The sequence below is a fragment of the Agelaius phoeniceus genome, chromosome 6 (assembly GCF_051311805.1).
Source record: "Agelaius phoeniceus isolate bAgePho1 chromosome 6, bAgePho1.hap1, whole genome shotgun sequence".
In the NCBI taxonomy this organism is placed as follows: Eukaryota; Metazoa; Chordata; class Aves; order Passeriformes; family Icteridae; genus Agelaius; species Agelaius phoeniceus.
In genome coordinates, this window is record NC_135270.1 from 34,104,220 (window position 1) to 34,123,029 (window position 18,810).

The following is an 18,810-nucleotide window of genomic DNA, read 5'->3' on the forward strand; positions in this document are numbered from 1 at the left end:
CAACTGTGTCACTTCCTAAAGAGCACTGTACAAAGATCTTGTAACATGCAGTGAAAATGTATAGGTATCCAGTTATTTGTAAATAATATATCATACACAGTAATTACTACTGAAGTGTTTAATCATTTTAATAGGTCTCTTTTAATTCTGTCATCCTTTTGTGTTGATACAGGCTACAACTTCCAGCAACATTACTCCATGCTCTCACTAAAAACAGATCAGTTATAGCATATCCTTTTAAGAAGTTTGAAATAAAATATGCTAAGTATATTAAAAATGTGCCAGGTATGTTACGCCCACTGCCAGTTTCAATGCCAGTAAATTATCCTGTTTTGCAAATCATTGCCTATTGCTATTCACAGACTATGTGAATAAATTTCTAGCTTTCATTCATTCTAGGCTCTGGAGCCTAGTGATGGCAGCTCTGGGAAACAGCCTTTGGGCTGAGGGCTGTCCTCTTCATTTTTTGAATGTTCTCCACAAGGGATGGTTCATGGGATTGCTATCAGTATGCTCCAGGGCAAATGCCTCCTTCTGTGGGATGCTTCTGGGGAGCTGTTCTCATTGGGCTCCAACTTTAACACCTCCAACCCACTGAAAATCTTTTATCTGTAGCTGTTATCAGTAGGCTTCACAGTTAAAATACCATCACCCAAGAAGGCTGTTTACTGGAATGGCTTTTTTTTAAGTCTCCAGAGTGAAAACTATGCCCCAAGTCTGGAGGAGCAGCCGTCAGAGGGATCCAAAGCATCATCTAAACCAAACTTATTTGATAGCTTTGCACTGATGCAGGACACAGAGGAAAGCAGGAGGAAAAAAATGGATGCAGAAGATTCAGGTTAATGACACCAAGAACACAAGAACTGGAACTCATCAACTAATGCTGGCATTTCTAAATAATCCAACAAGAAATGTGATTAGCCAGCTACACTGATAATGTATTAACTCCTGCCAGTCTTCTCAATATCTGCTTCACCTAAGGTAAGAGAACGAGCTCATATACAATTTTGTTAGTATATCAAAGACTGCAAGTGCTATGAAAACTGCTGGTTATACTGCACGAGTACTTGACCAGTGGGAGAAAATTCCATCTGTGTGTGCCTTTGAAGTTTAAGTGCCCTTCACTACACAAATCAGCTTGTGTTAAAGGATTCTTATGTCTTCTAAACTGGTTTGCCACTCCACTGTTTTACCTCACACACAGCATCTCCATTCAAATCACAATTCATATGCTTCAGAATGTATTTCCTAACTGATGCTATATTAACCACAGCCCATGTAGCACAGCAATGGAAGAAAAGCCATAAGGATCTCAAACCATAAAAACCTGGAGACTGAAAAGCTTTAAGGGTCACTAAACAAAGCATGGGTAATGACTGTTATTACTGACAAAGAGTCAGGAAATCTGGGGAAGGAAAAACCTAGCAGGAGAACTCATAGTGCAGGTATTGAGATTCACACATTACTGGCAAAATCAGAATAATGAAACTTTGTCCAACCCTTCCAGGGAAACCTTGAAGGAATTCATATGTTCCTGAGGCATCAACATTGCTTTAGGAAAATCCTGTTGACCATGAACTCCCAAAATAACCTGGAGAAGTGGGTATTAAAGAGAGAAAACTGCTTGAAGACATCAGTAGCATCTGAGGAGTGATGCAGAAACTGGGGACCCTCAAATGGAGAGGCCAGAACAACTGATATTATTGATAGCTTTGCTCTCTCCCTCCCCTCTAATAGTAAGCTCAGAGCACAGAGACCTTGGAAAAGTATCAAAAGATACAAAGCACAAGCTGGGCATTGGACACTATCAACATCCCAGCTCATTTCAGGGGATTTCCCATTGTAAATGACTGCAGGTAGAGTAAGTGGTAGTTACAGCTAACTCACAACATTTTTTCACCCCCAAAGAAGGGCATTCTTACATTATAGTTAAATAAGATTAGAAGCTCAATTATTGAGCCTGGACAGAAGCTAAGCCACATCAGCTGCTTTCTCACTCCTTTCCTGCCAGACCAGCAGTTAATGGAAAAGCCAAAGCAAGACAAGGGAGAACTTTGAGACAAAGCCTGTTTAATTCTTCTGGTTCTTGGGGAGGTTGTTTTTTTCCCCTCTGGCTAAGAAGTTGTCAAAAGGATTCTACCCTAGAATCTCAACCCTGCGGGTTGAGAATTAGAGTAGGCAGCTCTCAAAGACGCGTTGAGGCAAAAGCCTCTGTCAGCTATCCCAGCTCTACAGCAAGCAGTTCAGGCAGACACAACCCATTGGACAAATGCTCTATGCTCAGGCACCACTGGACTAGAAAGGGTTGTGCTGGGTCTCTGGGAACATGGGGACAAAAGCAGCTCTGTGTGAGGACAAACTGGGGCTGCCCCACACCAGACTGAGCCAGTTCCATGGCAGGCCCATGCCCAGCCCCAGAGGAGCCCTGCAGGCAATAGGGCAGCGCTACAGCACCAACAGCTTAAGGGTCTCAACATCACAGTGGGCTTTGCCAATCACTGGGTGACTTTGGGATGTCACCTGGTGATGTATGTCAATGATGATGGATCCACCTAGCAATGGATTATGATGTCACCGAGGGGCTGGCGTCCCTCCCTGCACATCACCCAGTCAACACCACACTCCAACTGACCAAGTTTGCGTGCAGACGCACTGGAGGCTACCACCCAGCCAGGCCAGCGCTGCGCTTCTCCACTGCTGCTGGCCTGGCAAACAATCACTGCCTGAGGGCACAGCAGGGAGCTCTTACTGCAACTTTTGCTTCTAACTTGCTGCTTCTCCCCATTCCTCCTTCTCTTCCATCTGCTAGTCCTTGTTGCTCTTCACTTTTCTACACTTTCTCTCGTGATGCTAGTTTGCTTTCCTCCTGCTCTGGGCTACAGGAAAGCTTTGTACCAGCGCTGTGTCAGAGAAGCCCTTTGGTAGCTCTCCAGTTTTTCCATTCGTTTCTCTGGCCACCAGCATGGCAGGACCCTGGGTTGGCACCTGGAGACCTCATCCCCGACGGGGCCCAATCCTTGCAGAATTCAGCACCCCAGGTCCCAAGTACTGGCTCCCTGGGACAACAGGTAAACCAACTATCAGGGGACATGATAGCACAGCACAGCGCTTGCTTCCACTTAGGAACCTCCTTTCACCACTCTAAGAGCAGGCACAGGCCCTTTCACAGGCTTTTCTTCCCAGGTCATATAGCTCATGATCCCACGAAAGACAGAGCCCCTGCATACTCATTTCGTGGGACCAAAGCTCCCTCCACAGACAGCTGCTCACCAGGTCCTCGGTACTTCATCCATCCATCCATCACCAAGACTGGGAAGTATATGCCACCATCAGCACTTATGATGGGACGTAGCAAGAGCAAGATTGAGGTCACCCCTGGACCCAGTGAGTAGCATTTCTGCAGCCCTTCATCCAGGCCAGACAATCAGGCCTTACTGTTGCCCTGTACCACTGGGGCACAAAGCCCTCTGCTCATGCCCTGAATGGGCTTCAGAGAGTTCCAGACAGAAAAAAAGCAAGACTGAGCACCTCCTCCTGACTTCTCTGTGGCTTGCAGTTAGGTTCCCAGCTTCACTTCTTTTCTTGTCTCTTTCTCTCCCAGGTGATTACCTCACAGAACTTGCCAACAAACACGTCTTCTATACTGCACCGTCCAATCACATGGTGTTCCGGCCCAACGACCTTAAAAGGTTCCGAACACCAGGTATGGAACTTGGGGAAACAGACACTCTTACAGCCTGTGTACCCTCCAGGGAGCATCTGCAGCTTCTTCAACAGGCCTAGCAAAAAGCCTGGGCAGCAAGACGCAGTGTCTGCTCAACAAGCTTTTTGCCGTTCCACAGCACCAACTTCTCCCATCTCACAGAAGAACCGGCACCTCCGGGTTGAAAGAGCCAAGGCACACCACATGCAACAAAAGCCACAGGCATTGGCATGAGGGGCAGGATACCCTTCCTGCTCCTCACAGCCAGCTTGGCACGCTGACTCTCTTCCACCCAGGCACTGCACCCTTTCCCACAGGACTGACCTATGCTGTCTTCCTATTCCATTTCCAGGTCCTGGCACCTACACCTTACCTAGGATTCTAGGACCCAACACAGCATACACTCATGCTCAACCATGCTACTCTATGAAGGGGAAGAGTCAATACCAAAGCTGCTTTCAAGATGTGGCAAAGGTGAGCTGTGCTTCTGTTCTCTAACAGCAGCAGCAGAAGTGCAGCTGCTCTGCTTAGGGCACAAGGGCCCCAGAGCCTGCCGTATCCCCACATAACACACGCTTCCCTGCACCTGCAGCAAAGCACAAGAAGCCACAGGGCCTCTGGCTCTGCTATTACCAGTAACACTGACACCAGAACCCCCCCCATTTTTCCACACCTGCAGCTTTGGCACAGTACAGCTCACTGGCATTAATGGCAATAATCTCCCCTCATCCTCTGGGAAATCTACCTCTCTTCCCAAGGAGCCCTCATTCCCAAGGCTCCAGGCCTCCCACACTACTCCTCTGGCCAGCCACCTAAAGCAGCACAGTACTCATGGACACCCAGCAAGAATCCACACTGCCTCTTGTACCCACCAACCTCATTGCTTCTCTTGCAGACGCCAGGTCCTGCGGCATTTGCCAAGGTGGATCTGGATGTCTACAAAACCAGGGCTCCCAAATTCTCAATGGGACTAAAAACCAAACTGGCTGGCAAGGATCGGTTTCCAGGTCCTGCAGACTACAACACAGGAAAGGTAAGACAGCCTGTGTACCCTTATGTTATGCTGCACAACCTTAACTTGAGGATAACTAGAGAATGAGGCACTATCTTCACGTCTTTTCTTCCCCTTCCAGGTTGCACTGATCAAGGCCCGGGATCCTGCTTACAGTTTTGGACTGCGACATTCTATCTACAAAGCTTCTTTAATACCTGCAACACATGTTGATTAAAGATGGACACCTGAAGAGATCTTTTTTCTGTTCCTCCTTTGCAGCAGGGTGGGGTAAAGTGTGCAGCAGGGTGGGGTAAAGTTGGTGTAGACCACTGGCTTCACTGTCTCATGTCTATGCCTCAGTCAAAACATGGCAGGATGAGGGTGAGGGGAGAGCAGTGAGGTAACAGCGTGAGCCACGCTGATATCTCCAACACCACCATTTCACCTAACCAGAGCAAAACACTGTGAAAGCTTTCCAGCCCTGCCTTGCACACTCTCGCCCCATGGCCCATGCTGGCCTCAAGGACAAAGCCCATCTCAGTGCACACAGGTGGCATCTGCCCAAGGTGTGCCCAGAAACACATCTGCCCTGCATCCTCTCTTGTCACAGGCAGGGAGGGGCTCATTTCCACAGGCAAGTCCCCAGACCACTGAGAGCTATGGAGAAAGAACCATTATTCCCAGTCTGAAAATGGAATCACCATAGAATCCTGCAACAGCCCAGGCAGGAAGGGACCTTGGAAGGTGACCTCATCCAGCCCTCATGCGGGAGAGGCAGCCTGGAAGAGACTAGCCAGCACCTAGCCAACCGCAAACTTGATTGTGGCCATTGATGGGACTCTACTGTGCTCCTGGGGAGCCTGTTGCTCCTCTCTGGCTAAGTGGTGATGCCAAAAGGATACAAAAATCCCCTGATTGCTGGGGAACAGGGTGGGAATGGTTGGAGTGGGCAGCTTTTTCAGGTGCTCCAAGGCAGGGGCCTCTCTCAGCTCTGTGGCCTGCACTTCAGCCTACTCAGCCTCTCACAAATACACTGATAAAATAATTTAATAATAAAAAAGACAAAAGTGTTACTATGATTACAAGTAGAAAGCCCTGAAGCATATGTTATAGGAATGTTAGGTGTGCTGTTTTTAAAGAATTCAGTCAGAGAAACCTTATCAAGAAGTTGACTGGTATCATATGCCTTGTTCAAGAAGCTATCGAAATTGTCATGAGCACCAGTTAGTGTGCTTGGAAAACCCTTCCCTTCCCAACCTAATTTGACTATCAAGGATTCCAATCGGTAGATCTCAGTAGATATGGCCAATTATAGTCTTAGGGTAGGAATATTATTGTAGTTATATAACTAGCGAAACCAGTCATTGTAAAGGTTACACTTGAGAATGGGCAGATGATGCATACTATGGAAAAGAACTGATGTAAAAATGACACAGCAGAAAAAGCATATAAAATGGATGAATTTTGTTTGCAAATCAGAACAAATTTGGAGGAGTAATCCCCCTTTTTCCTGGCACTGAAATACAGAAGTGTCTCCTTGGTCACAACAAATTGGTTTTGGATAAGTGTATTTCACACTGTTTGGTGAAAAAAGCCCTGTGCTCAGGCACCACTGGACTAGAAAGGGCTGTGCTGGGTCTCTGGGAACATGGGGAGAAAAGCAGCTCTGTGTGAGGACAAACTGGGGCTGCCCCACACCAGACTGAGCCAGTTCCATGGCAGGCCCATGCCCAGCCCCAGAGGAGCCCTGCAGGCAATAGGGCAGCACTGCAGCACCAACAGCTTAAGGGTCTCAACATCACAGTGGGCTTTGCCCATCACTGGGTGACTTTGGGATGTCACCTGGTGATGTATGTCAATGATGATGGATCCACCTAGCAATGGATTATGATGTCACCGAGGGGCTGGCGTCCCTCCCTGCACATCACCCAGTCAACACCACACTCCAGCTGAGCAAATTCATGTGTAGACGCGCCGGAGGCTAGCCCCAGCCAGGCCAGCGCTGCGTTCTACGCCAACAATTGCTGCCTGAGGGCACAGCAGGAGTTTTTGCTACATCTTTTGCTTCTAACTTGCCGCTTCTCCCCATTCCTCCTTCTCTTCCATCTGCTAGTCCTTGCTGCTCTTCACTTTTCTGCACTTTCTCTCGTGATGCTAGTTTGCTTTCCTCCTGCTCTGGGCTACAGGAAAGCTTTGTACCAGCGCTGTGTCAGAGAAGCCCTTTGGTAGCTCTCCAGTTTTTCCATTCGTTTCTCTGGCCACCAGCATGGAGGGACCCTGGGTCGGCACCTGGAGACCTCATCCCCGACGGGGCCCAATCCTTGCAGAATTCAGCACCCCAGGTCCCAAGTACTGGCTCCCTGGGACAACAGGTAAACCAACTATCAGGGGACATGATAGCACAGCACAGCGCTTGCTTCCACTTAGGAACCTCCTTTCACCACTCTAAGAGCAGGCACAGGCCCTTTCACAGGCTTTTCTTCCCAGGTCATATGGCTCATGATCCCACGAAAGACAGAGCCCCTGCATACTCATTTCGAGGCAGCAATGCTCCCTCCACAGCAACCTGCTCACCAGGTCCTCGGTACTTCATTGAATCATCCATCACCAAGACTGGGAAGCAGGTGGCTCCATCAGCACTTGTCACAGCACGTCCCAAGAGCAAGATTTTGGCCACCCCTGGACCCAGTGAGTAGCATTTCTGCAGCCCTTCATCCAGGCCAGACAATCAGGCCTTACTGTTGCCCTGTACCACTGGGGCACAGAGCCCTCTGCTCACGCCCTGAATGGGCTTCAGAGAGTTCCAGACAGAAAAAAAGCAAGACTGAGCACCTCCTCCACCTCCTCCTGACTTCTCCTCTGTGGCTTGCAGTTAGGCTTCCATCTTCACTTTTCTTGTCTCCTTCTCTGTCCCAGGTGACTACACCACGGATCTTGCAAACAAACATGTCTTCCATACCGCACCGGCGAATAGCCTGACATCCCGACCCAAGGACTTAAAAGGTTTCCGAACACCAGGTATGGAACTCGGGGAAACAGACACTCTTACAGCCTGTGTGTCCTCCAGGGAGCATCTGCAGCTTCTTCAACAGGCCTAGCAAAAAGCCTGGGCAGCAAGACGCAGTGTCTGCTCAACAAGCTTTTTGCCGTTCCACAGCACCAACTTCTCCCATCTCACAGAAGAACCGGCACCTCTGCTTTCAAACAGCCAAGGCACACCACATGCAACAAAAGCCACAGGCATTGGCATGAGGGGCAGGATACCCTTCCTGCTCCTCACAGCCAGCTTGGCACGCTGACTCTCTTCCACCCAGGCATTGCACCCTTTCCCACAGGACTGACCTATGCTGTCTTCCTATTCCATTTCCAGGTCCTGGCACCTACACCTTACCTAGGATTCTAGGACCCAACACAGCATACACTCATGCTCAACCATGCTACTCTATGAAGGGGAAGAGTCAATACCAAAGCTGCTTTCAAGATGTGGCAAAGGTGAGCTGTGCTTCTGTTCTCTAACAGCAGCAGCAGAAGTGCAGCTGCTCTGCTTAGGGCACAAGGGCCCCAGAGCCTGCCGTATCCCCACATAACACACGCTTCCCTGCACCTGCAGCAAAGCACAAGAAGCCACAGGGCCTCTGGCTCTGCTATTACCAGTAACACTGACACCTGAACCCCCCCCATTTTTCCACACCTGCAGCTTTGGCACAGTACAGCTCACTGGCATTAATGGCAATAATCGCCCCTCATCCTCTGGGAAATCTACCTCTCTTCCCAAGGAGCCCTCATTCCCAAGGCTCCAGGCCTCCCACACTACTCCTCTGGCCAGCCACCTAAAGCAGCACAGTACTCATGGACACCCAGCAAGAATCCACACTGCCTCTTGTACCCACCAACCTCATTGCTTCTCTTGCAGACGCCAGGTCCTGCGGCATTTGCCAAGGTGGATCTGGATGTCTACAAAACCAGGGCTCCCAAGTTCTCAATGGGACTAAAAACCAAACTTCCTGGAAAGGGAGCGTTTCCAGGTCCAGCAGAATACACCCTGGGAAAGGTAAGGCAGTCAGCCCATCAATGTGTTATGCTGCACAACCTTAACTTGAGGACAACTCTGGAGAGTGAGGAATTATCTTCACGTCTTTTCTTCCCAATTTCCTCTTCCAGTTGTCAGTAACCAAGGCCCGGGATCCTGCTTACAGTTTTGGACTGCGACATTCTATCTACAAAGGTTCTTTAATACCTGCAACACATGTTGATTAAAGACGGACACCTGAAGAGATCTTTTTTCTGTTCCTCCTTTGCAGCAGGGTGGGGTAAAGTGTGAGTTGATGTAGACCACTGGCTTCACTGTCTCATGTCTATGCCTCAGTCAAAACATGGCAGGATAGGGGTGAGGGGAGAGCAGTGAGGTAACAGTGTGAGCCACGCTGATATCTCCAACACCACCATTTCACCTAACCAGAGCAAAACACTGTGAAAGCTTTCCAGCCCTGCCTTGCACACTCTCGCCCCATGGCCCATGCTGGCCTCAAGGACAAAGCCCATCTCGGTGCACACAGGTGGCATCTGCCCAAGGTGTGCCCAGAAACACATCTGCCCTGCATCCTCTCTTGTCACAGGCAGGGAGGGGCTCATTTCCACAGGCAAGTTCCCAGACCACTGAGAGCTAAGGAGAAAGAACCATTATTCCCAGTCTGAAAATGGAATCACCATAGAATCCTGCAACAGCCCAGGCAGGAAGGGACCTTGGAAGGTGACCTCATCCAGCCCTCGTGCGGGAGAGGCAGCCTGGAAGAGACTAGCCAGCACCTAGCCAACCGCAAACTTGATTGTGGCCAGTGATGGGACTCTACTGTGCTCCTGGGGAGCCTGTTGCTCATCTCTGGCTAAGTGGTGATGCCAAAAGGATACAAAAATCCCCTGATTGCTGGGGAACAGGGTGGGAATGGTTGGAGTGGGCAGCTTTTTCAGGTGCTCCAAGGCAGGGGCCTCTCTCAGCTCTGTGGCCTGCACTTCAGCCTACTCAGCCTCTCACAAATACACTGATAAAATAATTTAATAATAAAAAAGACAAAAGTGTTACTATGATTACAAGTAGAAAGCCCTGAAGCATATGTTATAGGAATGTTAGGTGTGCTGTTTTTAAAGAATTCAGTCAGAGAAACCTTATCAAGAAGTTGACTGGTATCATATGCCTTGTTCAAGAAGCTATCAAAATTGTCATGAGCACCAGTTAGTGTGCTTGGAAAACCCTTCCCTTCCCAACCTAATTTGACTATCAAGGATTCCAATCGGTAGATCTCAGTAGATATGGCCAATTATAGTCTTAGGGTAGGAATATTATTGTAGTTATATAACTAGCGAAACCAGTCATTGTAAAGGTTACACTTGAGAATGGGCAGATGATGCATACTATGGAAAAGAATTGATGTAAAAATGACACAGCAGAAAAAGCATATAAAATGGATGAATTTTGATTACAAATCAGAACAAATTTGGAGGAGTAATCCCCCTTTTTCCTGGCACTGAAATACAGAAGTGTCTCCTTGGTCACAACAAATTGGTTTTGGATAAGTGTATTTCACACTGTTTGGTGAAAAAAGCCCTGTGCTCAGGCACCACTGGACTAGAATGGGCTGTGCTGGGTCTCTGGGAACATGGGGAGAAAAGCAGCTCTGTGTGAGGACAAACTGGGGCTGCCCCACACCAGACTGAGCCAGTTCCATGGCAGGCCCATGCCCAGCCCCAGAGGAGCCCTGCAGGCAATAGGGCAGCACTGCAGCACCAACAGCTTAAGGGTCTCAACATCACAGTGGGCTTTGCCCATCACTGGGTGACTTTGGGATGTCACCTGGTGATGTATGTCAATGATGATGGATCCACCTAGCAATGGATTATGATGTCACCGAGGGGCTGGCGTCCCTCCCTGCACATCACCCAGTCAACACCACACTCCAGCTGAGCAAATTCATGTGTAGACGCGCCGGAGGCTAGCCCCAGCCAGGCCAGCGCTGCGTTCTACAACAACAATTGCTGCCTGAGGGCACAGCAGGAGTTTTTGCCACATCTTTTGCTTCTAACTTGCTGCTTCTCCCCATTCCTCCTTCTCTTCCATCTGCTAGTCCTTGCTGCTCTTCACTTTTCTGCACTTTCTCTCGTGATGCTAGTTTGCTTTCCTCCTGCTCTGGGCTACAGGAAAGCTTTGTACCAGCGCTGTGTCAGAGAAGCCCTTTGGTAGCTCTCCAGTTTTTCCATTCGTTTCTCTGGCCACCAGCATGGAGGGACCCTGGGTCGGCACCTGGAGACCTCATCCCCGACGGGGCCCAATCCTTGCAGAATTCAGCACCCCAGGTCCCAAGTACTGGCTCCCTGGGACAACAGGTAAACCAACTATCAGGGGACATGATAGCACAGCACAGCGCTTGCCTCCACTTAGGAACCTCCTTTCACCACTCTAAGAGCAGGCACAGGCCCTTTCACAGGCTTTTCTTCCCAGGTCATATGGCTCATGATCCCACGAAAGACAGAGCCCCTGCATACTCATTTCGAGGCAGCAATGCTCCCTCCACAGCAACCTGCTCACCAGGTCCTCGGTACTTCATTGAATCATCCATCACCAAGACTGGGAAGCAGGTGGCTCCATCAGCACTTGTCACAGCACGTCCCAAGAGCAAGATTTTGGCCACCCCTGGACCCAGTGAGTAGCATTTCTGCAGCCCTTCATCCAGGCCAGACAATCAGGCCTTACTGTTGCCCTGTGCCACTGGGGCACAGAGCCCTCTGCTCACGCCCTGAATGGGCTTCAGAGAGTTCCAGACAGAAAAAAAGCAAGACTGAGCACCTCCTCCACCTCCTCCTGACTTCTCCTCTGTGGCTTGCAGTTAGGCTTCCATCTTCACTTTTCTTGTCTCCTTCTCTGTCCCAGGTGACTACACCACGGATCCTGCAAACAAACATGTCTTCCATACCGCACCGGCGAATAGCCTGACATCCCGACCCAAGGACTTAAAAGGTTTCCGAACACCAGGTATGGAACTCGGGGAAACAGACACTCTTACAGCCTGTGTGTCCTCCAGGGAGCATCTGCAGCTTCTTCAACAGGCCTAGCAAAAAGCCTGGGCAGCAAGACGCAGTGTCTGCTCAACAAGCTTTTTGCCGTTCCACAGCACCAACTTCTCCCATCTCACAGAAGAACCGGCACCTCTGCTTTCAAACAGCCAAGGCACACCACATGCAACAAAAGCCACAGGCATTGGCATGAGGGGCAGGATACCCTTCCTGCTCCTCACAGCCAGCTTGGCACGCTGACTCTCTTCCACCCAGGCATTGCACCCTTTCCCACAGGACTGACCTATGCTGTCTTCCTATTCCATTTCCAGGTCCTGGCACCTACACCTTACCTAGGATTCTAGGACCCAACACAGCATACACTCATGCTCAACCATGCTACTCTATGAAGGGGAAGAGTCAATACCAAAGCTGCTTTCAAGATGTGGCAAAGGTGAGCTGTGCTTCTGTTCTCTAACAGCAGCAGCAGAAGTGCAGCTGCTCTGCTTAGGGCACAAGGGCCCCAGAGCCTGCCGTATCCCCACATAACACACGCTTCCCTGCACCTGCAGCAAAGCACAAGAAGCCACAGGGCCTCTGGCTCTGCTATTACCAGTAACACTGACACCTGAACCCCCCCCATTTTTCCACACCTGCAGCTTTGGCACAGTACAGCTCACTGGCATTAATGGCAATAATCGCCCCTCATCCTCTGGGAAATCTACCTCTCTTCCCAAGGAGCCCTCATTCCCAAGGCTCCAGGCCTCCCACACTACTCCTCTGGCCAGCCACCTAAAGCAGCACAGTACTCATGGACACCCAGCAAGAATCCACACTGCCTCTTGTACCCACCAACCTCATTGCTTCTCTTGCAGACGCCAGGTCCTGCGGCATTTGCCAAGGTGGATCTGGATGTCTACAAAACCAGGGCTCCCAAGTTCTCAATGGGACTAAAAACCAAACTTCCTGGAAAGGGAGCGTTTCCAGGTCCAGCAGAATACACCCTGGGAAAGGTAAGGCAGTCAGCCCATCAATGTGTTATGCTGCACAACCTTAACTTGAGGACAACTCTGGAGAGTGAGGCATTATCTTCACGTCTTTTCTTCCCAATTTCCTCTTCCAGTTGTCAGTAACCAAGGCCCGGGATCCTGCTTACAGTTTTGGACTGCGACATTCTATCTACAAAGGTTCTTTAATACCTGCAACACATGTTGATTAAAGACGGACACCTGAAGAGATCTTTTTTCTGTTCCTCCTTTGCAGCAGGGTGGGGTAAAGTGTGCAGCAGGGTGGGGTAAAGTTGGTGTAGACCACTGGCTTCACTGTCTCATGTCTATGCCTCAGTCAAAACATGGCAGGATGAGGGTGAGGGGAGAGCAGTGAGGTAACAGCGTGAGCCACGCTGATATCTCCAACACCACCATTTCACCTAACCAGAGCAAAACACTGTGAAAGCTTTCCAGCCCTGCCTTGCACACTCTCACCCCATGGCCCATGCTGGTCTCAAGGACAAAGCCCATCTCAGTGCACACAGGTGGCATCTGCCCAAGGTGTGCCCAGAAACACATCTGCCCTGCATCCTCTCTTGTCACAGGCAGGGAGGGGCTCATTTCCACAGGCAAGTTCCCAGACCACTGAGAGCTAAGGAGAAAGAACCATTATTCCCAGTCTGAAAATGGAATCACCATAGAATCCTGCAACAGCCCAGGCAGGAAGGGACCTTGGAAGGTGACCTCATCCAGCCCTCGTGCGGGAGAGGCAGCCTGGAAGAGACTAGCCAGCACCTAGCCAACCGCAAACTTGATTGTGGCCAGTGATGGGACTCTACTGTGCTCCTGGGGAGCCTGTTGCTCATCTCTGGCTAAGTGGTGATGCCAAAAGGATACAAAAATCCCCTGATTGCTGGGGAACAGGGTGGGAATGGTTGGAGTGGGCAGCTTTTTCAGGTGCTCCAAGGCAGGGGCCTCTCTCAGCTCTGTGGCCTGCACTTCAGCCTACTCAGCCTCTCACAAATACACTGATAAAATAATTTAATAATAAAAAAGACAAAAGTGTTACTATGATTACAAGTAGAAAACCCTGAAGCATATGTTATAGGAACGTTAGGAGTGCTGTTTTTAAAGAATTCAGTCAGAGAAACCTTATCAAGAAGTTGACTGGTATCATATGCCGCATTCAAGAAGCTATCGAAATTGTCATGAGCACCAGTTAGTGTGCTTGGAAAACCCTTCCCTTCCCAACCTAATTTGACTATCAAGGATTCCAATCGGTAGATCTCAGTAGATATGGCCAATTATAGTCTTAGGGTAGGAATATTATTGTAGTTATATAACTAGCGAAACCAGTCATTGTAAAGGTTACACTTGAGAATGGGCAGATGATGCATACTATGGAAAAGAATTGATGTAAAAATGACACAGCAGAAAAAGCATATAAAATGGATGAATTTTGATTACAAATCAGAACAAATTTGGAGGAGTAATCCCCCTTTTTCCTGGCACTGAAATACAGAAGTGTCTCCTTGGTCACAACAAATTGGTTTTGGATAAGTGTATTTCACACTGTTTGGTGAAAAAAGCCCTGTGCTCAGGCACCACTGGACTAGAATGGGCTGTGCTGGGTCTCTGGGAACATGGGGAGAAAAGCAGCTCTGTGTGAGGACAAACTGGGGCTGCCCCACACCAGACTGAGCCAGTTCCATGGCAGGCCCATGCCCAGCCCCAGAGGAGCCCTGCAGGCAATAGGGCAGCACTGCAGCACCAACAGCTTAAGGGTCTCAACATCACAGTGGGCTTTGCCAATCACCGGGTGACTTTGGGATGTCACCTGGTGATGTATGTCAATGATGATGGATCCACCTAGCAATGGATTATGATGTCACCGAGGGGCTGGCGTCCCTCCCTGCACATCACAAGTCAACACCACACTCCAGCTGAGCAAATTCATGTGTAGACAAGCTGGAGGCTAGCCCCAGCCAGGCCAGCGCTGCGTTCTACGCCAACAATTGCTGCCTGAGGGCACAGCAGGAGGTTTTGCTACATCTTTTGCTTCTAACTTGCTGCTTCTCCCCATTCCTCCTTCTCTTCCATCTGCTAGTCCTTGTTGCTCTTCACTTTTCTGCACTTTCTCTCGTGATGCTAGTTTGCTTTCCTCCTGCTCTGGGCTACAGGAAAGCTTTGTACCAGCGCTGTGTCAGAGAAGCCCTTTGGTAGCTCTCCAGTTTTTCCATTCGTTTCTCTGGCCACCAGCATGGAGGGACCCTGGGTCGGCACCTGGAGACCTCATCCCCGACGGGGCCCAATCCTTGCAGAATTCAGCACCCCAGGTCCCAAGTACTGGCTCCCTGGGACAACAGGTAAACCAACTATCAGGGGACATGATAGCACAGCACAGCGCTTGCCTCCACTTAGGAACCTCCTTTCACCACTCTAAGAGCAGGCACAGGCCCTTTCACAGGCTTTTCTTCCCAGGTCATATGGCTCATGATCCCACGAAAGACAGAGCCCCTGCATACTCATTTCGAGGCAGCAATGCTCCCTCCACAGCAACCTGCTCACCAGGTCCTCGGTACTTCATTGAATCATCCATCACCAAGACTGGGAAGCAGGTGGCTCCATCAGCACTTGTCACAGCACGTCCCAAGAGCAAGATTTTGGCCACCCCTGGACCCAGTGAGTAGCATTTCTGCAGCCCTTCATCCAGGCCAGACAATCAGGCCTTACTGTTGCCCTGTACCACTGGGGCACAGAGCCCTCTGCTCACGCCCTGAATGGGCTTCAGAGAGTTCCAGACAGAAAAAAAGCAAGACTGAGCACCTCCTCCACCTCCTCCTGACTTCTCCTCTGTGGCTTGCAGTTAGGCTTCCATCTTCACTTTTCTTGTCTCCTTCTCTGTCCCAGGTGACTACACCACGGATCCTGCAAACAAACATGTCTTCCATACCGCACCGGCGAATAGCCTGACATCCCGACCCAAGGACTTAAAAGGTTTCCGAACACCAGGTATGGAACTCGGGGAAACAGACACTCTTACAGCCTGTGTGTCCTCCAGGGAGCATCTGCAGCTTCTTCAACAGGCCTAGCAAAAAGCCTGGGCAGCAAGACGCAGTGTCTGCTCAACAAGCTTTTTGCCGTTCCACAGCACCAACTTCTCCCATCTCACAGAAGAACCGGCACCTCTGCTTTCAAACAGCCAAGGCACACCACATGCAACAAAAGCCACAGGCATTGGCATGAGGGGCAGGATACCCTTCCTGCTCCTCACAGCCAGCTTGGCACGCTGACTCTCTTCCACCCAGGCATTGCACCCTTTCCCACAGGACTGACCTATGCTGTCTTCCTATTCCATTTCCAGGTCCTGGCACCTACACCTTACCTAGGATTCTAGGACCCAACACAGCATACACTCATGCTCAACCATGCTACTCTATGAAGGGGAAGAGTCAATACCAAAGCTGCTTTCAAGATGTGGCAAAGGTGAGCTGTGCTTCTGTTCTCTAACAGCAGCAGCAGAAGTGCAGCTGCTCTGCTTAGGGCACAAGGGCCCCAGAGCCTGCCGTATCCCCACATAACACACGCTTCCCTGCACCTGCAGCAAAGCACAAGAAGCCACAGGGCCTCTGGCTCTGCTATTACCAGTAACACTGACACCTGAACCCCCCCCATTTTTCCACACCTGCAGCTTTGGCACAGTACAGCTCACTGGCATTAATGGCAATAATCGCCCCTCATCCTCTGGGAAATCTACCTCTCTTCCCAAGGAGCCCTCATTCCCAAGGCTCCAGGCCTCCCACACTACTCCTCTGGCCAGCCACCTAAAGCAGCACAGTACTCATGGACACCCAGCAAGAATCCACACTGCCTCTTGTACCCACCAACCTCATTGCTTCTCTTGCAGACGCCAGGTCCTGCGGCATTTGCCAAGGTGGATCTGGATGTCTACAAAACCAGGGCTCCCAAGTTCTCAATGGGACTAAAAACCAAACTTCCTGGAAAGGGAGCGTTTCCAGGTCCAGCAGAATACACCCTGGGAAAGGTAAGGCAGTCAGCCCATCAATGTGTTATGCTGCACAACCTTAACTTGAGGACAACTCTGGAGAGTGAGGCATTATCTTCACGTCTTTTCTTCCCAATTTCCTCTTCCAGTTGTCAGTAACCAAGGCCCGGGATCCTGCTTACAGTTTTGGACTGCGACATTCTATCTACAAAGGTTCTTTAATACCTGCAACACATGTTGATTAAAGACGGATACCTGAAGAGATCTTTTTTCTGTTCCTCCTTTGCAGCAGGGTGGGGTAAAGTTGGTGTAGACCACTGGCTTCACTGTCTCATGTCTATGCCTCAGTCAAAACATGGCAGGATGAGGGTGAGGGGAGAGCAGTGAGGTAACAGCGTGAGCCACGCTGATATCTCCAACACCACCATTTCACCTAACCAGAGCAAAACACTGTGAAAGCTTTCCAGCCCTGCCTTGCACACTCTCACCCCATGGCCCATGCTGGTCTCAAGGACAAAGCCCATCTCAGTGCACACAGGTGGCATCTGCCCAAGGTGTGCCCAGAAACACATCTGCCCTGCATCCTCTCTTGCCACAGGCAGGGAGGGGCTCATTTCCACAGGCAAGTCCCCAGACCACTGAGAGCTAAGGAGAAAGAACCATTATTCCAGTCTGAAAATGGAATCACCATAGAATCCTGCAACAGCCCAGGCAGGAAGGGACCTTGGAAGGTGACCTCATCCAGCCCTCGTGCGGGAGAGGCAGCCTGGAAGAGACTAGCCAGCACCTAGCCAACCGCAAACTTGATTGTGGCCAGTGATGGGACTCTACTGTGCTCCTGGGGAGCCTGTTGCTCATCTCTGGCTAAGTGGTGATGCCAAAAGGATACAAAAATCCCCTGATTGCTGGGGAACAGGGTGGGAATGGTTGGAGTGGGCAGCTTTTTCAGGTGCTCCAAGGCAGGGGCCTCTCTCAGCTCTGTGCCCTGCACTTCAGTCGGACTCAACCCATTAGAGAAAAACCCTTTGCTCAGGCACCACTGGACTGGAAAGGGTTCTGCTGTGTGTCTGCTGTGCGTGGGGAAGAAGCAGGTCATTGTTAGGACAAACTGGGGCTGCCCCACTGGGGCTGTCGGAGCCATTTCCATAGCAGCCCCATGCTCAGCCCCAGCGGAGCCCCGCAGGCAATGCGGCAGTGCTGCAGCACGGACCGACCGGCGGCTGGCCCCAACCTCCGGTCGGCGGCGTTCGGGTGCTGGTTAACCCTGTGGTTAACCCTGGTTAATGAGGGAAAGGCTGCGTGTGGCAGATTGCGGGGAGGAGGAAGGCAAATTCCCGGGACCGAGGCACACAGCCGGCCGCGTCCTCTGCGGACAGGCGTCCCCTGGTAGGTCTTGTGCGGCCGTGCCGAGCTGGAACACGGTGTGCCGAGGAGCTGCAGCGGCGGGAGCCTGGGCAGAGCGGGCCCAGGCTGGAACACGGTGTGCCGAGGAGCTGCAGCGGCGGGAGCCTGGGCAGAGCGGGCCCAGGCTGGAACACGGTGTGCCGAGGAGCTGCAGCGGCGGGAGCCTGGGCAGAGCGGGCCCAGGCTGGAACACGGTGTGCCGAGGAGCTGCAGCGGCGGGAGCCTGGGCAGAGCGGGCCCAGGCTGGAACACGGTGTGCCGAGGAGCTGCAGCCGGCGGGAGCCGGGGCAGAGCGGGCCCAGGCTGGAACACGGTGTGCCGAGGAGCTGCAGCCGGCGGGAGCCGGGGCAGAGCGGGCCCTGGGGCTCCTGAGCGCGGCTCTGGGCAGGAGCCAGCAGCCATGGGAGGCAGCTCCGACTGCGAAAGGGGAGCAGTGGGTGGGTGGTATTAGGGTTTAATTTTCTCACTATCTGAATAAATAACTGTAAATTACACTTATTTCCTCCAGCCGAATCCGTTTCACGCGTCGTTATCTCAATTCGCGAGCTTTTACACCTTGTTTTCCGTTCCTGTTTTCCTGCTGAGGAGGAGCTGCGGGGACTTTGATTGCCTGAGGCTCCTCTCAATCCAACCTCGATCAGGCATCTTCCTTGTCAGGGCTTCAGGTGCC

General features: G+C 50.9%; 4 protein-coding genes across 7 annotated transcripts in view; all 4 read left to right on the forward strand.

Annotated features, from left to right (window-relative positions):
* The window catches only part of LOC129121953 (ciliary microtubule associated protein 1A-like), a 111,929-nt gene extending 106,043 nt beyond the window's left edge, over positions 1-5,886 (forward strand). For 2 of the 3 annotated variants that reach the window (XM_077180372.1, XM_077180371.1), the window contains 8 exons: positions 173-285; positions 690-981; positions 2,883-3,068; positions 3,184-3,384; positions 3,602-3,703; positions 4,056-4,177; positions 4,599-4,736; positions 4,837-5,886. In XM_077180372.1, coding sequence (XP_077036487.1) covers positions 2,963-3,068; positions 3,184-3,384; positions 3,602-3,703; positions 4,056-4,177; positions 4,599-4,736; positions 4,837-4,932 — 765 coding nt within the window. In that variant the 5' untranslated portion in view covers positions 173-285; positions 690-981; positions 2,883-2,962 and the 3' untranslated portion in view covers positions 4,933-5,886. The other variant, XM_077180370.1, reaches the window with a different exon arrangement.
* Positions 5,887-5,893: 7 nt separating this feature from the next.
* Positions 5,894-8,987, forward strand: LOC129121954 (ciliary microtubule associated protein 1A-like). The gene is made up of 6 exons (XM_054635493.2): positions 5,894-7,069; positions 7,185-7,385; positions 7,614-7,715; positions 8,068-8,189; positions 8,611-8,748; positions 8,859-8,987. Exons 1-6 carry the CDS (start codon positions 6,964-6,966, stop codon positions 8,952-8,954), a joined length of 765 nt encoding a protein of 254 aa, XP_054491468.2. The 5' UTR covers positions 5,894-6,963; the 3' UTR covers positions 8,955-8,987.
* A 1,152-nt stretch (positions 8,988-10,139) lies between these two features.
* Positions 10,140-12,874, forward strand: LOC129122198 (ciliary microtubule associated protein 1A-like). Its single transcript, XM_077180376.1, has 5 exons — positions 10,140-11,075; positions 11,191-11,391; positions 11,620-11,721; positions 12,074-12,195; positions 12,617-12,874. Exons 1-5 carry the CDS (start codon positions 10,970-10,972, stop codon positions 12,872-12,874), a joined length of 789 nt encoding a protein of 262 aa, XP_077036491.1. The 5' UTR covers positions 10,140-10,969.
* Positions 12,875-12,949: 75 nt separating this feature from the next.
* LOC129122184 (ciliary microtubule associated protein 1A-like) lies at positions 12,950-17,312 on the forward strand. Of its 2 annotated transcripts, XM_054635807.2 has the most exons (7): positions 12,950-13,013; positions 14,911-15,096; positions 15,212-15,412; positions 15,641-15,742; positions 16,095-16,216; positions 16,638-16,775; positions 16,886-17,312. In XM_054635807.2, the coding sequence occupies exons 1-7, from the start codon at positions 12,950-12,952 to the stop codon at positions 16,979-16,981; spliced, it is 909 nt and encodes a 302-aa protein (XP_054491782.2). In that variant the 3' UTR covers positions 16,982-17,312. The 2 variants fall into 2 exon arrangements, with proteins under 2 accessions (XP_054491782.2, XP_077036490.1); XM_077180375.1 differs by having other exon boundaries at positions 16,638-16,974.
* Positions 17,313-18,810: the final 1,498 nt, after the last annotated feature.

Coding starts and splice junctions, on each gene's coding strand:
- LOC129121954 (XM_054635493.2), top strand. CDS start 6,964: ATGGAGGGACCCTGGGTCGGCACCTGGAGACCTCATCCCCGACGGGGC. Junction 7,386..7,613: donor TTTGGCCACCCCTGGACCCA/GTGAGTAGCATT, acceptor TCTCTGTCCCAG/GTGACTACACCACGGATCTT. Junction 7,716..8,067: donor AAAAGGTTTCCGAACACCAG/GTATGGAACTCG, acceptor TTCCATTTCCAG/GTCCTGGCACCTACACCTTA.
- LOC129122198 (XM_077180376.1), top strand. CDS start 10,970: ATGGAGGGACCCTGGGTCGGCACCTGGAGACCTCATCCCCGACGGGGC. Junction 11,392..11,619: donor TTTGGCCACCCCTGGACCCA/GTGAGTAGCATT, acceptor TCTCTGTCCCAG/GTGACTACACCACGGATCCT. Junction 11,722..12,073: donor AAAAGGTTTCCGAACACCAG/GTATGGAACTCG, acceptor TTCCATTTCCAG/GTCCTGGCACCTACACCTTA.
- LOC129122184 (XM_077180375.1), top strand. CDS start 12,950: ATGTTGATTAAAGACGGACACCTGAAGAGATCTTTTTTCTGTTCCTCC. Junction 13,014..14,910: donor CTCCTTTGCAGCAGGGTGGG/GTAAAGTGTGCA, acceptor TCTGGGCTACAG/GAAAGCTTTGTACCAGCGCT. Junction 15,097..15,211: donor CTGGCTCCCTGGGACAACAG/GTAAACCAACTA, acceptor TTTTCTTCCCAG/GTCATATGGCTCATGATCCC.